The 17,966-nt window shown below is 35.1% G+C and overlaps 1 protein-coding gene across 2 annotated transcripts in view; it reads left to right on the top strand.

Annotated features, from left to right (window-relative positions):
• Nucleotides 1-892: 892 nt before the first annotated feature.
• Nucleotides 893-17,966, top strand: part of ERGIC2 (ERGIC and golgi 2) — a 40,777-nt gene continuing 23,703 nt past the window's right edge. Inside the window, exons 1-6 of one of the 2 annotated variants that reach the window (XM_023209006.1) lie at nt 960-1,027; nt 1,486-1,570; nt 10,252-10,394; nt 11,701-11,809; nt 13,634-13,680; nt 14,952-15,022. In XM_023209006.1, coding sequence (XP_023064774.1) covers nt 10,289-10,394; nt 11,701-11,809; nt 13,634-13,680; nt 14,952-15,022 — 333 coding nt within the window. In that variant the 5' untranslated portion in view covers nt 960-1,027; nt 1,486-1,570; nt 10,252-10,288. Of the gene's footprint in view, nt 1,028-1,485; nt 1,571-10,251; nt 10,395-11,700; nt 11,810-13,633; nt 13,681-14,951; nt 15,023-17,966 lie in introns of both variants that reach the window. The other variant, XM_023209005.2, reaches the window with a different exon arrangement.

Raw genomic sequence — 17,966 nt, 5'->3', positions numbered from 1 at the left:
TTTAGTATTGTGATCAAGATTTCCCTGAGTCTCCCAGCGGTCTGAATTGGGGTACATCACTTCACTTACCCCTTGACTCAAATTCCGTATTTCTAAAACAGGCAAATACTGGTATTACCTTTTAAGAGTGTTGTGAGGATACGCAGATTTTTTTAAACAGCAGTTAAAGCCTTTAAACAGTAATTATAAGCATTTGTCATAATTATGCCTTTGTTAGACTTCTAGGTCAATGAATCAGAACATTTAAATCCCAATGTTTGATTATAAAATCTGGTAACAGATGGGTGAAAAGGAACCTAGAATGGGTTTACTCTCCAGGAGTTCACATTTAACTTTTCTTTCCAAAGTCCCCTCTATTAATTCCTGTTCTATGAAGTGATAGGAAAAGATGAGGTATTATATTAATTTTCTTTCTTAAATATTTGAAGGCATAGTTGGTGTTGGCGAAGGGAGATGAGGAAGACAGATGTACTTTCTTATGAGATATTAAAGCCTGGAAGACAATAAAAACGCAGATCAAATAATAAAAAGCATTACCTATGGCGGAAAAGGAAGTTCAAATGTTCTTGTCAGGGGAAAATGAGGACACAAAAACTGAAAGAGGGCACAAAACATTGCAGGGTGATATGCATTAGGATTGTTAGGGATAATTTCTGCGCCCAAGGCTCTTATTAGTAATGAAATATGGTGTGAGGAGCTGAGATTCGTTCTGCAGTCTCAAAGTGTCAGCAGGAAAGTAACCCCTCCCTTGCCATAGAAACAGACCTGAACTGGCAGCGCGATTACACCTAAGACAAGCTGCAACCTCATTTCCGTGTAGGCACGCCCCTTTCATCTCAACCACGCCTCTTCATTCCCTAAGCACTTCGTAAGCAAAGAGAATATCGCGAGAACTCTACATTGTCTCTCTTCTGACGTTTTCAGCCGTGATAGTCGCTTTTGTTCTCGCGATATTTCCGGGTACGCGGGAGCCCCGGCGACCCGGGCTTCTGTGAAACATGGCGGTAGGCTGGGACCGTAACACAAGGTAAAATACTGAAACCCCGCTGGATGCTGTTCCCTGGGTTGTTCCAGGGCTGCTTAGGGCATAAATGCAGTTGAGGGAACGGGGAGCCTGTCATGGGCTTGGCTTCCTGTCTTCATTGATCTCTGGAGAGCGGGTCGGACGGAGAAGCCGCTCCACCTCCCCCGGGGGCGTTACTGGCAGGACCCTAGGCAAAGATGCTACTGGGAGCTTCCCTTTGCCAGGACCGGGTGCTCGTGTGGTATCTTGCAACTCGAAGGAGTTCAGGTGCTTCCTCGATAGCCCCTGGTTCTGACCTTTTGCTTCTCACACTGCGCGGTTCCCAGGTGGCTTCTCCAGTCCGCAGGCGGGTAGGATCCCAGTCGGTCGAGTCCCAGTCCTCCCGGATGTCAGACTCCCTACCCCCATTCAGACAAATACCACATTCGTGGCAGCACGTTGCCCTCTGTCTCATTTTTAAGAGTCTTGGCCTCGCCTGAAAGGAGTTTCGCACAGTGCCCCGGAAAATGAGAAAGGAGCAGGAGAGGGCGAGATGCTGAGAGACAGGTACGACTGTCACTACTTTTCCTCGACGCAGAAAACCCTCCGAAGGCAACGTGTCAACTCGTGGTGAATAGCCTTGGTTATCGGTAGTATATAGAGTTGACAGGTCGTTGTTTGAGAAAACACGTTTAAATAACTTTTATATTTTAGTGCACCCGAGACTTTAAGACAAAGTGACATAATAGCTGTTAAAATGTTGCCAGACTGGTTTTCAGAAGCAATGAAAGTTACAGTTAAAAACAGGATTTATTCATTTGAAGTTGTAATTCAGTATTTCAGTTAATTGCCTAGCCTGATACATTGGATTGTAGTATACCTCAATTATAAAGAACGAAAAAAGACTTATGGTTCACTGAAAAAAGACTTATGGTTATTTACCTAATTTGTTTGTTGATATCTTTAAGTTGTTGTAATTATGCCAGTTCTAGTGGAAAACATGAGGAAAGAAATTCTGTTTTTTTGGGAGGGTGGGGGTTGGGGGTGCAGGGATGGATAGAGAGAGGAGGTTTTTTTTTTTTTTTTTTTTTAAATAATAGTGAACTTTAGTATACAGTTGCGTGTTATAATGGCTTCCTGGTACAAATCATAAAAATATATCAGGTTTGAAAGATCTCTTGAAGGAAATCAGGCCTATTCTGGAACAACAACAGTTGGGGAAACAACAACCACCACCCACACATTTCCTTTCTTTGGGGGTTGATGATTTAAGTGAAAGAAATGGCTGGATTTTTTTTTTTTTCTTTACTAGAAGTTACTTTTAGGCAGTCAATACCTACTAAAAATCCTATTTAACAAGTTTCCCAATATTTATTATAATTCTGCCTCTTAATGTCATAGTGGTCAAATTATTTAATCTCTCTGTGCCTTTGTTCCCTCATCACCCAAATGAAATAATAATACCTAACTTATAGGAAGGTTGTGAAGATTAAATGTGTTGAAACATACGAAGCATTTAGAACAATACCTGGCACACAGTAAGCACTCTATGCATGTTAGCTCTTGTTATTTTTTATTTTCATTTTCTAACATCTGTAGTTACAAATGTTGCCTTGTTGCTTAGTCAAAATGTAGACCGAAGAAGATACTGTTTAAAATAATATCTTTCTGAACCCTAGATTGATTAAACACTCTGATTGGTGTGGTTAATGTGTCCTTAATCTCCCGTCATCCAGTTGCTTGTTTTCTTAAATTATTATCCTCTTTTAATAACTAGAGCATAAGTTCTTCCTTTCTACTGCTCTGTGTAGTCACATCGTAGTGTGGCTCAGATCTACCCTCTGAGTGCCTTGTTAACCCCATACTCTTTGCTTTTGAGAACATTCATTCTGTTGTAAATATATTTCATGTGTCCCTGACCTTTTCCTTAACACTTTTTAACTTTAATTTTCTGTACTTTTATTGAGAGCTTCTATAGTCTAGTTGTTCTTTGAGGAGGATCATATTTGTCCTTGCTTCACATTGCTTCTAGGCACTTTTGAGATTATTCTATTATCACTCTATAGTCTGTCTTAACTTTTAGTCTGTCAGTTCATGCCATCCTAACTTTAGGAGATTATCAACTAATCTCAGATAACTCTCCCACTTTCCTCAAAGAGTTTAACAACTAAATCTCAAATATCCTACAAATCTTTGCTTTTTTTCAGAGAATTAGAAATAGATATTACATACCTCATTTTTATCTTGGTTAAACACTGTGAGGTAGCCATTATGTCCTGCTCCTCATCTTTTAAAATAAAATTATAGAGAAAAGATTCTGAGAAGTTGAGGATCTTTCCACACTTGTCACACAACTAGTAAGTGCCTAGGTAATCAGGGTTTTCTGATTATAAACTCACATTTATACTGTCTTCCTTGGCTTCCAAGTAAACCTTTTTGTCACTTAGAATGTCATTAGATTTATTTGAATTATGTTGCAGTAAACAAATATAACGTTTAACTCTGTTGTAAAAGGTCCAAATTTTAAGGTAAAAGTAAGTACAATTGAGGGGGGTGGGAGGTTGCTATCTAGTATTTGTAAAGCAAAGCTAACCTATCTTATAAAATGTTTTTTATGGTAAAGTATTCTAATGCAATATAATCAAGTAATTTAAAATTACAGATAGGTTTTAGTTTTACCTTTTATTTCTGAAATTCAGCGATGGCCTGAATTATAAGGCCTGTATTAGTTTCCTGGGGCTGCTGTAACAACTTACCATAAACTGGGAGGCTTAAACAAAAGACATTTATTCTCTCACAGTTCTGGAGGCTAGAAGTCTGAAATCAAGGTGTCAGCAAGACTTGAAGACTCTAGGAAAGAATCCTTCTTTGACTCTTCCTGGCTTCTAGGCAGTCCTTGCTGTGCCTGGGTTTGTAGACACATCACTGTAGTCTCTGCCTTTGTCTTCACATGGCATTTTCCCTTGTGTTTCTGTGTGTCTTCACATGGCCTTCTTAAAAGGACACCAGTCATCAGATTTTGGAGCACCCTGATGCAGTATGAGCTCATCTTAATTAGTTATATCTGAAAGACCCAAATATTTCCAAATAAGGCCCATTCATAGATACCAGAGGTTGAGACTTCAACATACCTTGTTCAGCATATCACGATGTGAGTTAACACAGTTCAGACCGCACCTTCGCCATATGTATTAACCAATTAAATTTTTCTCATATTGCCAAATATATATTAAAAATAGAAGTTAACTCAAAACTTGGGTAGCAGGAAACAACTTTTGTCTTCATTTTTCTTTGGAGAAGTAATTAAATTTAATTGGGAGACTCTAAAAAGTTCATGAATTCTGTATTTTAATTTTGGTAAAACATCTGATAGTCTCATATTCAGATGGATACAATGATGAAGTATAGACTGTGTGACTTTACTTACACTGAGTGTTGATAATGTCTGTGTTCCAACATGAAAGGTAATCTCTTTTGTCTTATGAAGTTTTTCAAAATACAGTCACCCCTCCATATCTGTGTATTCTGCATCTGTGGACTCAACCAGTTGCAGATTGAAAATATTCAAAAAAGAAAAATTGCATGCCTACTGAACAAGTATTGTGTCTGCACTGAATACTTACAGACTTCTTTCTTTTCATTATTTCCTAAACAGTACAACTATTTACATAGCATTTACATTATATTAGGTTTTATAAGTAGTCTAAAGATGATTTAAAGTGTACAACAGAATGTGCATAGGTTATATGCAAAAACTACACTATTTTATGTCAGGGACTTGAGCATCTGAGAATTTTGATATCCAAGGGAGGTCCTGGAACCAATGCCCCATGGATACTGAGGGACGACTGTCTTGTCTTAGCTCCAGCTGTTTTCAGTGACTTTCTGGAGTTTATTTATGTTTGTTTTGTTTTTTAATATTCAAGGCAGTTTAAGGAGAGACATCAAAGAAAACAGACATAATACTGGAGATTGTCAAGGTGTGAATAGCGGCACCAACCAGTGGTCAAAGGAATCTGATCTAGAATCACATTTTTTAATTTTGCTGAATAAAGACATCCAAAAACTAAACAACCTCTGTTATATCTGTTTTATCATTTCATAAAGGAAAGGCTGTTTTGACACAAAAAGGAAGAAAATAATTTCAGAATAAAGGACCCATTTTAAAATTGAATAAATTTAGCTTTAAAAGTTCTTTTCTACATTGTCTGTGACTAGAAAATTTTGTCACAGAACAGCAATGACTTCTGGCAAGCATTGATGATCTGAGGTATTTCCAAACACGTTTTTGAAAATGGCTTACCACACTGAGTAGAGAGGCAAATAGAGCGGGAATGGGAGCAATGAAATTGGGTATCTGGTAGAATGTAAAGGATTTGAGAACACTAGTGAAAATGAAGGGCAGATTTATCTTAGGACAGAGTTTAAAGGATAGTTCCTACTGAGGGAAGTCAGTGTGTTTTGGATTTTAGAGGTGGAGCAGTTTTAAGGGTTGACCTTGCTCATGGGTGGCTTTCCATAGAATTAAGATGGAGGTCACAAGAGTAGAAGCGCTGTGAAGCTACATGGTAAAAAGGTTTTATTGTGAATGAATGCTATAGGATGAATGCCATCGGAGCATGAATTCCAAAGGATGATAATGGAGTGGGGGAGAATCATATTGAATGATCTGGGTGCCGAAGTCATTAAGGAAATTATGAATATACTCAGACGTTAATGGAATATAGCAACAAGTACGGAAGTTAGTCAGTGTGCACTGTGGTTTGGAGCATAGTTTCAAGTTCTCCCACCTGCTATGTAACCTGGGAAAATTATTTGACAGTTCTGTGCCTCATTTCCTCATCAAAAAGTGGGATTAAAAATAATATCTGCTTCATGGAATCATTTACAAGATTAAATGAATTAATGTCTAAAGAGCTTCAAATAATACATAGCACAAAACATGAGCAATGGTTGAGAAATATGGTAAAACATGACACTTCTGTAACCTGTGAGTCTCAGAAATGACTAAGGATTGGAATGGAACTGCCACCAATAGAAAGTCAGGTTTTATAAAGAGCAGATAGAGCAAGTTCTTTTAGAAAAGCTACAAGTTATTGGATACCTTGTTTATGCCAGACAGTGAAGGCAAGTATTCAAAATGGAATGAATTTCTTGGAGGTGGGTTAGTGCTGAGCTTTCAGGAATGGGACTGGTGGAGTAGCTGAGGGTCAGGGTGCCCCCATGCTAGAGTGATATCCATTGGAAAATAGGGATGAAGGAAGCTAGAGATGTGTAGGGAGCCACATAATATATTCCAGCTAGACTTTCAAGGGAGGAGTGTTGAATATGTTGTATGTATTATTAGGAGATTAGTAAAACTAGCTGCTTGCCATATCTTCATCCTTATATATAAATTAAAAGAGCATTTAGAAAGCTCATTATACAAATATAGCATTATAGAAACTTTTAGAAATATAATTCACTGTTTTATTCATTTGTTTAACAGTGTTATACTGACTATGTGATGGCCACTGTTCTAGGTCCTGGGACAGAGGACAACAGAAAAATCCTTCTTGTGGATCTTATTTTTATTTTTGTATATTTGCTTACCTAAGTATGACATACTGCTGTGATTTGAAAGATGTGCTTCTGTGGTGTTTCTGGGAAATTTTCCTTCCTTCCTTTTCTCATAAATGTTGAATACCTGTTTGCTAGGCATTAGAGATACAAAGATCAAGTTAGACATGGTTCCTGCTCTAACAATCCAGTGGAGGGAACAAAAAAAGAAGCAATTAGAAATAGTGTGATAAAGGTACAATTTTCTAGAAGCAGATAGACTTTGAAGACCATGCAAAGTGTTTTTGTGCCCCTGCTTGCTCAAGGTAGAAATGAGTAGACTGGGCCTTGAAGAGTAAGTAGGAGTTAGTCAAATGTAGAGATGGGGTAGGGGGAAGAAAAAATATTTCTGGCAGAGAGAATAGCATATTTAAGGAATTGATAGTGATTTAGTATGGTTGGAACGTAGACTGTGAGGGATTGGATTTGAAGAGAGGTTAGCAGGACCTGGTGTTTGAAGGGCTTTGTAAAACATGGTAGGATAGAATCCAAGCTCTTAAGTGTAGTGGGAAGGGAAGTTTTACAAAGATTTGAAGAGAAATATTATATGATAGATTTATGTATTAAAAAGATTATTATTATAGTATAGAGAGAGAATTGGAAGGTTGAAGATTAGAGGTTGTTGAAGCAATGTAGTGACAGATTATGGCAGTTGGGACTAGGAATGTACTTGGACATAAGGAATTTCTTAGTGGGCCTGAAGAAGAGAAGACAGGCAGATTTAAGAGAAATTTAGAAATAGCTTAAGTCTAAGGCTGTAATCCATGTTTCTGGCTTGTGTGGTTGGGCTTATGGTGTTATCACTAAGATAGGAGATACAGGAGGAATAATTTTGACAGGGTGAAGTATTCATTTTTGGACTTGTTGAGTCTGAATTGTGTTTGGGATGTCCAAATGAAAAGGTAACAGAAGGCAGGGGGTTATACGTATCTGCAGAGAGATTTGGGCTGAGTGTCAAGATTTGGGAGAAATCAACATGCAGATTGAAATGGAAGGAATGGGCCATCATTTGGGGAAGGTGTGGAGGTTAAGAGGGGGACCTAGTGCAGAATCTTGAGAGGAAGATGAATCTGCAAAGTAAGCCAGAGGGTCTTCCAGGTAGAATGAAAATCAGGAATGTGATATCACTTAAGAGAATATTTCAAGAAGTAAAAGAAGTGATAAGCAGTGTATTTTCTCAGAGGTGTAGTTAGATAAGGACTGAGGAGTGTCTGTGAGTACTAAGGAAGCTAATTACCTTGCTCAGAGCAAATTTAGTTAAGAGGTGAGAGTTGGGTGAGGAAGTAGTCACAGTAGATGAACGGGGACAACTCATTCTTTTAAGTTGGCTGTAGGTGTGCTGCCAGAGATGTATTGTTGGAGTTGGACTTGACTTTAAGGGAGAGTTCTGTTTTAAAGAGAAGAGACATACAGATATTTAATATTTTACTCAAATCAGAAAAAGTAGAAATTGAAAGATTGAAAAAGGGTCAGTTTTTGTGCAATTACTACTAAAAAGGTACAGAAAATAAATTTGATTATCAGCTAAACAAGCTTAATGAGCATGGTATATACATAGCAAACATTCAGAAGCTTAATTTATCAGTGGGAATACCAGTTTTATAACTGACATGGGGGTCAGAAACTGTCATCTGTTTTCTCTATATCATCTGTTTTTGTCTTTAGAATGCTAAGTGCATGAGAAAAAATCGTAATTCGACGGCTGCTTTGGGAGTGTGGAACCAGCAAGGGAAGTTTAGTTGGGTGGCTTTAATGGCAGAGGAAATCAACATATTAATGCTTTCAGCTCCACTTCAGAGTAGTAGCTCCCTGCTGGACTGATAAGTAGAGCTCCTGGTCAGAGCTTCGTTCTTTTAGACAGTATTCATGTTTACTGCCGGTTTTTCATTCTCTGGCCCTTCTTTTTCTTTATGAATGTTCTCTCTTTTGCCTATTCTTTTTATATTAATCCTACCCTTTAGTTGTCAGATCCAAAGTCTGTCTGCTCTCTTCCAGAGACATTATTTCTCTTACAGTGACTTCTGCAACTGTATAATTTATTGTATTATGTGTTGATTTTATTAATAAAGCCTTGATTACTGGGAATTCTTTATAATATTACCTATAGTATTATTTATAAGTCAGTTATGAAAATTATGTAAAGATCTAAGATTTCAGTTATTTGGTTGGCTTTATAACAATTTTAGATGTAGATGACATACTGATAAAAAGGTAATAGCAAGCAGCCAATTTTTAAATAATGTTTTGATTATAAAAATAGATAACATGGTAGATCTGAAGTTATATGTAAAGGCAATTAAAATTCATTATCTACTTTTAACATTTTTGTGTATAGATGTTCAGTTTTGTTTCTTGTCTCCCATAAAATTAGAACCCATGTGACCTTCTAGTCTTTTCATATTGTATCATGACTATTTTCTTATATCATTAATATATTTTTTTTTTAATAAAAGATTTCAGGCCAGGTGTGATGGCTCACGCCTGTAATCCCAGCACTTTTTTTGGGAGGCTGAGGTGGGTGGAAGACTTCAGCCCATGAGTTTGAGACCAGCCTGGGCAACATGGTGAAACTCCGTCTCTATAAAAAATACAAAAATTTGCTGGGGGTGGAGGTGCATGCCTATAGTCCCAGCTTTTTGGAAGGCTGAGGCAAGGAGGATTGCTTGAGCCAGGGAGGCTGAGGTTGTGGTGAGCTGAGATCACGCCACTGCACTCCAGCCTGGGTGACAGAGCAAGCTCCTGTCTCAAAAAAAAAAAAAGATTTTCAATGGTTACATGAAGATGCATTTCTTCACCTTAATTTGTACATTGGATACCATGGGTTTGTTTCTGTCTTCAGTATTTAAAAATAACACTGTGAGAAATATCCTCATAATCAAATTTTGGTTAAAACCCCAGGTTATTGTCATAGGATATGTTCCTCAATGGGCATTTACTTAGAAGAGGAGTGGTAAATATTTTCTTCTTCTTCTTCTTCTATTATTATTATTTGAGATGGAGTCTCACTCTGTAACCCAGACTGGAGTGCAGTGGCACAATCTTGGCTTACTGCAACCTCCACCTTCAAGTGATTCTCCTGCCTCAACCTCCCAGGTAGCTGGGACTACAGGCACGTGCCACCACACCTGGCTAATTTTTTGTATTTTTAGTAGAGACAGGGTTTTGCCATGTAGGCCAGACTGGTCTCTCAAACTCCTGACCTCGGGTAATCCACCCGCCTCAGCCTCCCAAAGTGCTGTGATTACAGGCATGAGCAACCATGCCCGGCCTATATTCTTGTTAGTAATGTATGAGCAGGCCGTTTTACTTCACTGTCATTCATTATCGGAAGTGTATTATTTTTATATAGTTTTCAGTTTAATAGAAAACGTTATCTTAATTTGTGTATTTAGACATTATTAATGTGATTTAATTACTTTTCACTTTTTTCTTGCTATTTAATATGTTTTTGTATTTAAATTGCCTTCTATTAGTAGTTTTTGTCAGGGCATGAATGGGGAAAGGAGTAGTGTGGATACATACTATGTTTTCTTTAAGGGGGGATGAGAATGCTAAGTAGTTGTAAGGTCATTTGTCAGTTATCCTAAATTTAAAGAAACTTTTTTTCTCTTTAAAGGATTCATTTATTCATTAATTTATTTATTCCTTAGCATGACTATATGAAGGAAGAGGAAGGTTTTCCTGAAGATGAGGCGACTGAATCGGAAAAAAACTTTAAGTTTGGTAAAAGAGTTGGATGCCTTTCCGAAGGTTCCTGAGAGCTATGTAGAGACTTCAGCCAGTGGAGGTACAGGTGAGTATCAGTTCACATTAAAAGTCCTGTAGTAAGTATAACTTCTGAGTGATCCAGTCAACAACATATAGAAATGTAGCCATGAGGTAGAATTTATCAGTGAATTCTGTAGTAACTTCGTAACTTGTCTGTCTTCATGCCACTCTATTGGCTCTCATTTATTCTTATTAATATTCTCTATAGCCTCCAACTCAGTGCCATCTGTGCCTTTGGCAGTGTTTATTAAAACATTAATACATTGAACCAATGTTACTGCTTTGCTGCCCTTTCTTAAATATGTGACCTTGAGGAAGTTATTCAAAACTATCTGTCTTAGTTTCTTCTATGAAATAGAAATGATCTAGTATTTACCTCCTAGGGGTTACTGTACTGTTAATGTTTTCATAAAATGCTTAGACCCAGTGCTTGGTACAGATAAAAGTATCCATTAAGTAAAATAAATAATTAAATATGTAAGAGAAATGTGTAACTATAACAATATTCAGTATAATTTCTTTCCCCATGAAGAGCTAGTAAAATAATGTATTTCAAATTAGGTTGACATTTTATTTTGTAAAATGGGTAATAAGTTGCTTACTATTTCTGATCCACTTGTGATTAAGTTTTGTTAATGAAAATAGTACAAGTTCTTGCAAAATCTATTTTAAGTATTTTGCCGTACTATATAATATATTTTGTTTTTGTCAGATCTTTTACTCAGTTCTATAAATGAGGTGATATATTTAGGAGATTGCAAAGTAGAAGAGAGTTTTGTTAGCTACTTAGAGATGTTATTTGAGTTTCTGGCACACAGATTGTTGTGATTTCTCAGGATCTGAGAAATTAGGCTAGCTTTTTGTTTTGAATTGGGCTTGTAGCCCAATTTACATACATTGATATACAATTTATATTTATAGACATGGATGCATTTTTAATAACGAAACAACTGTTTCCAAATTTGTACTATAAGGCATGCTTACTTTCATCATTTATCCTATCAGTGACACTGCTGTATATAAGAAAATACAAATTTTGTCAAATCTACTTAGTGAGAGATGCCCTTAAAATTGGAGAAATAAAATGCTTTCTTAGTAGTGCAAATGATTATGTTCATATTTGTGTATATTAAACCTTGACTTTTGAGCTGTATTAGATAAAATATATAATAAACATTTTGAATAAAAACCTTCTATAGTATTCATTCAAATAGAAATTACATTATTAGGCTTTTTCTTTTGAAAATTTAATCTCACTTAAATTAGTTTCCTGTTCTTTGCTTTTTTTTATTGTTTTAATTCTGTTTTTCTTTTGTTGTTGGATTTCCCAGTTTCTCTAATAGCATTTACAACTATGGCTTTATTAACCATAATGGAATTCTCAGTATATCAAGATACATGGATGAAGTATGAATACGAAGTAGACAAGGATTTTTCTAGGTAATCGTTTTTTTCCTTCTTGAAATACCTTTAGATTCAAATTGTTTTTAAAAAAGCATACCTTTTAAAAAAGAAAAAGTATAACCTTCTAGATTTGGTTTGTTTTAGTTCTGAAGAAACCGTCCTGAAAAATTCTCATTAATTGCATGCATTAAGTGAAACCTTTTAGAATCATTTAAATAGTAGTTGAATTCTAAAACTGAGGTTCTTTGATTTAGCATGCTTTGTTTCAGAAAATTAGGGGAATATTTTTCCTTAGATATGTGTATTGTGGAAATTGTTTAATATTTTAAACTGGCTGAAATACCTAACTGATCTGTGTGAACTGGAAAGTAAATTGTCTAAGGATACATTGTATATACCCTTATGACTTGATATCTATAAATTATACCTAAGCTAAATGTTTATACAAATGAGATTACTTTTAAACTTTTGAAAATATAGTACCTTAATCATACACTTTACATCTATTCATTTGTATTATTTGGATTTCTTCAATGGAATGAAGATAATAGGTTTCTAATATTAACATTGTACCAAATAGGAAGACACATTTAGTTTTCAATTACAGTCCAGGTTTGCCATTTACATACTTTTAGGGAACTTACTAAATCTGTACCTGTGTATGCTTCAGTTTCCTTTTTTGTAAAGTGCAGACAGCAATTACAGTATCTTCCTCAAGAGGTTTATGAGAATTAAATTAGTCAACATTTGTAAATTGCTGTGTAACCTTGGGCAGGTCACACCACTGACTTCTTTTGGACTTCAGTTTCTTCATCTCTAATGTATTATTTAGGATAGCATTGGTTTTCAAAGAGTTTGTTATTGTTTTCAGCACCAATGCAATACTTCATTTTATTCCAAATGAAGTCTTATATATTACATAGTTCGCCACATAAGCATGGTGAGGATATGCAGAAGCTTGTCTACTTGGCCTACTCCTGGTTCCTAATCTCCTGAGCCTAAACTCCTAGGTTATTTGGAGCACAGTTTGAACTCTAGATGACTTTAAGACTTTATGAAAGTCTAAAAATCTGTAATTCCTTTTTCAAATCAGATGAAACTTATTACACAGAAAAACGTTTTGATAGAAAGCACGGGACTGAATTTGATCGTAGCCAGTCTATTATTCACTGTGCTTCATTCTGGTATTCGAAAATTGATTTGATCTAATCATTTGAAAATGAAAGGCCATGAAAAATTTTAAGCATCAGGTGATTTACTTTTGTTAGTTTGGTTGCATTTATCCTGAGTTACATAAACCTGGTTTCCAGTATGGCACTTTAATGGTGATGTGATCTTAATCCAGGTATTTATACTACCCTGAACACTAGTGGTTTACTTGAAAATCTGTGAAGCCATCCATTTATAGCTCCATGATATGGAATAAAGAAGATAATATTTGTAGGACATCTAGCATCATGCTTAATATATGGTATTTGATAAACAGAGAAGAAAGACAATTCCTAATTCTTGATTTTGAGAGTTTTACATTCTTAAAGGAACATTCTATTGAAAGTTTATATAAATAGAGGTTAAGAGGTTAAGACTTTTTTCTGACTTGCTTAGAGTTACTGATTATAGAGTTGCCATTATTAAAGGATACTGTGTTCAAAACCTGTGAAGTCAGAAAAGCTTTTGGAATAAGGACAAATAGAACTTGTACTTTAAAGAGCCTTTGTTTTGGCCATGAGAAATGCAATTCAAGTTCTAATCGACATAATTCTATTTGAAATCCAAGTTTTTAATAGGTCAGTTGATTTATATTTCTCATGTTTTGCTGATTAATTGGTAGGTACTAATGTTTAATATTTTGTCTTTCAGCAAATTGAGAATCAATATAGATATTACTGTTGCTATGAAGTGTCAATGTAAGTACACCTTCAACTTGCTGAATCCACATGTAGGTTATGGTTCAAACAATTGCCAATCAAAAATAAAAACCACTGGTTGTACTTTATTTTTCCTTTATAATATTTTAAAGTTTTACTGTGATATTATTTAATAATGCAAATTGTCTTACTCCTCAGCTTATATTCTTCAAATTTCTTTTCCATAAAGAGAAGAGATAAAACTTTCACATTAGTATAATTAAAAGAAAGTTGGAGGAAATGATTGTGAATCAGCTTTCTAGTTTATGTACATCCTTTCTGTCTTTTTGTTTGGAGTACTAGCTTTTATACCCATGTTTCACAAGCATATCCTCGTGTCACTGTTTCAGTTTACCACCCTTTATGTTTACTCTTGTGTTTAAAAATACAGATCCAATTCTTTTAAGTTAATGGTGATAGATTACCCTTTTTTTTTCTTCACTGGACTCACTTGGTTTTATTAGTAGAAGTGGAACAATGCTAATATGCCACATAGTGAATGTTTGAATCAATACTGTTTTCAAAAATAAGGATGCTTTTGCATGAAAAATATTTTATGAGTTACTGCTTAAATATTACAGACCAAGAACTCAGAGAAAATTTTTACGTTTTTCAAAGTATGAAATAATTTTACCCAATTAATTAGAGGTTATTTTCTGTGAGATTTCATCTATGAATGACCTTGAATCTTTTCAATATATTTTTCCTTATGTTACTGGTTTTAAGAGATAAAAAAATACTTTATATTTAAACTTGTAGTTAGTGGTAATTCTGAATATATGATATTTTGCCTTATTTTGGATGTTTGAATACTGTCAAATTTTACCCTTTTCCAAATAAAATTTCCTATTTGTTGATTTGTAGCTTTACTTTAAGATTTCTTTTAATCTCTAAAAATATTTCTAGGAATTAATATTTTGTTCAGCAGCCACTTAGTACTTGTGAGTAGGTTCTTGCCAGTATTTGCAAAGATCTTCAATTCAGTAACACTTATCCTTTTTAAATGAGATCTTGAATTATCTTTTTTTTTTTACTGTGTAAGAAGTAGATAAAACATTATTACATTTTGGAATAATCTCCACCAAAGCTATATAAGGCTACTTTTAGCTTTTGGACAAATATATAGGAAGTGATTCTACATACTTGGTGAGTTTTTTTTGTTTTTGTTTTGGCTTGGTGAGTTTTCTGTTAGTTGTCTTAATTTGTTTATATTGGAGATGGTTTACCGTCAAGCATGGAATGTAAAACTTCTAATTCTTTTCTGTATGCAGATGTTGGAGCAGATGTATTGGATTTAGCAGAAACAATGGTTGCATCTGCAGATGGTCTAGTTTATGAACCAGTAAGTTTGATTCACATGATTTTTTGAAATACATGGGTTGAGGAATTGTACCCCCGAAGACAGTTTTGATAGTTACTTTTTAGTTTTGTCTAAAATAGTTTTCAGTATAATTCTTTTGTTTCAAAAGTAATCCATATTCTTTGTAATAAATTTAGGGGGAAAACCAGAAAAGTTAGGTTATATACCAGAATCTTGAGGTGACCATTGTTAACATTTTGGATGTATTTTGGATGTGTCTAAAGTCTGTTTTATAACCTTTTGTTATATTTTTGTTACTACTTTCCAGTAGTTTCCTTTTCACTTTTCTTCTAGTATATATATTGATGAGCTTTTTTCTTTTTCTCTAGTGATTTGGGCACTTTTATGTCCTGTTTGTATTCTACTATTACCAAATTTAAGTATTTAAAATATTTGAACTGTATTTCTCTTACAGTCAAGAATAAAGCAGTATCTTTCTAAGATGAGAAATTTCATGGGCATTACTACTTCCTTCCTCCTGTACACCTCCATTTCCCACAGCGTGTGAAATGCTGACATTTTCTTGTTATCTTCAAAGCACAAGTTGAATATAACATCATTGATTTATCAGAAAATATCGTCACATTTCAGTGGCAGATACGGTGATAACGAGTCATGATCAGAACTAGCCCTAAAGAAGCTTTTGAGAATAAGCATGAGGACCTCAGCAACTTTTAGTTGCGGACTGCTCTGTTGGCGTGGTGGTACTTGTATGTACACATGTGTTCTTGAGTTCCTTTTTTTTAAATCGTTGACAGTTGTGAACCCTTCTTTTAGCAAATTTGCAAAATGAAGAGTGAAGGTGAAGCACGGGGAGTAGAAGTGACTGAATGTATGGGGTTAAAAGAAAGAAAATGAAGTCCTTGGCCAGTTTTGATTATTGAATTAATTTTAGTTTACAGCTACAAACTTGATATATGCCTTTTGACATACACATTTTAAATAGAAATTTCTACAGAAGCAGTAACTTTGTTATTGCCACTCTGACTCTACTTTCTGACCCGTTTTGCCACTCAAAAAAATTGATATTGAAGTAATTTTTTATGAGCTTAGTTACCTTACAGATTCATATATGACAGCATACTACACTATTATCTGCTCATTTTGATCAAAGTGATTATTATTAGATACTTTAATATTTGTATTGCATTTATACTATCTTAAGAATACTTATTTAACTTTAACTTTTTTTTAAAAAATTTTCTGCCATTCTTACCTTATTTTGTTTATCATTTTGAAGAGGTACTGTTTTTTCAATTTTTATTTTAGATTCATGGGGTACATGTGCAGGTTTGTTACCTCGGTATATTGTATAATGCTGAGGTTTTGAGGTATGACTGATCCCATCACCCAGGTACTGAGCATAATAACCAATAGTTTTTCAGCCCTTTCCCTTCTCCCTCACTCTCCTCTCTAATAGTCCCCACTTTCTGTTGTTGCCATTTTTATGTCTATGAGTACCCAATGTTTAGCTCCCACTTATAAATGAGAACATATAGTATAAATGAGAACATATGGTATATGGTTTTCTGTCCTGCCGTTAATTTGCTTAGGATTATTGCCTCCAGCTGCATTCATGTTGCTGCAATGGATAGAAGTTTGTTCTTTTTTTATGGCTGCATAGTATTCCCTGGTGCATGTATACCACATTTTCTTTATCCCATTTACCATTGATGGGTACCTAGGTTGATTCCATGTATTCGTTATTGTGAATGGTGCTGCAATAAAGATAGGAGTACATGTGTCTTTTTCATATAATGATTTATTTTCCTTTGAGTATATACCCAGTAATGGGATTGCTGGGTTGAATAATATTCTAATTTGTTTGAGAACTCTCCAAATTGCTTTCCACATTGGCTGAACTAATTTACATTTTTACCAGCAGCATATAAGTGTTCCCTTTCCTCCACAGCCTCTCCAACATCTGGTTTTTGTTTTTTGGGTTTTTTTTTTTTTGACTTGTTAGTAGTAGCCATTCTGACTGATGTGAGATGGCCTCTCATTGTGGTTTTGATTTGCATTTCTCTTATGATTAGTAACATGGAGCATTTCTTCATGTTTGTTGGCCACTTGTATATCTTTTGAGAAGTATATGTTCCTGCCCTTTGCCCACTTTTTAATGGGGTTATTTGTTTTTTGCTTGTTCAGTTGTTTAAGTTCCTTATAGAGTCTGGATGTTAGACCTTTATCAGATGCAAAGTTTGTGACTATTTTCTCCCATTCTGTAGGTTGTCTGTTTATTCTGTTGGTAGTTTTTGTTTTGTTTTCTGTGCTGTTTAGTTTAATTAGCTCCCACTTTTCAATTTTTGTTTTTGTTGCAATTGCTTGTGGGGACATAGTCATAAATTCTTTTCCAAGACTGATGCCCACAATGTTGTTTCCTGTGTTTTCTTCTAGGATTCTTATAGTTTAAGGTCATTTAAATCTTTACCCATCTTGAGTTAATTTTTGCATATGGCGAAAGATCTGGGCCCAGTTTCATTCTTCTGCGTATGGCTGGCCAGCTCTCCCAGTACCATTGATTGAATAGGGAGTCCTTTCCCCATTGCTTGTTTTTGTTGATTTTGTCAAAGATCAAATGGCTGTAGGTGTGCAGCTTAATTTCTGGATTCTCCATTCTGTTGAGGAGGGACTTTTTGAGATTTATTTTACGGCAAGAATATGTAGGTATGTTTTATGGATTATAGCATGACTGCCTATATCTTTCTGCTATTATCTTTTATTACCCATTTTCTCTGTTGCTCTGAACTGGGAAAATCCCTTTCACATGGGTTTTTCTATCCTATGAAATAAACTTGTTTTGGGCTCTTTCTCAATTTGGTTTCGTTTGTATGTGGTCATGTATAAATTCATGAAAGTTTCCAACATATGAATGTTAATTTTAAATGATTTAAGGTGATAATGAAGATTGCATCCTCATTTGTAT

This window comes from Piliocolobus tephrosceles, chromosome 10, assembly GCF_002776525.5.
Source record: "Piliocolobus tephrosceles isolate RC106 chromosome 10, ASM277652v3, whole genome shotgun sequence".
In the NCBI taxonomy this organism is placed as follows: domain Eukaryota; kingdom Metazoa; phylum Chordata; class Mammalia; order Primates; family Cercopithecidae; genus Piliocolobus; species Piliocolobus tephrosceles.
This window is presented reverse-complemented; position numbering and strand designations above follow the sequence as displayed.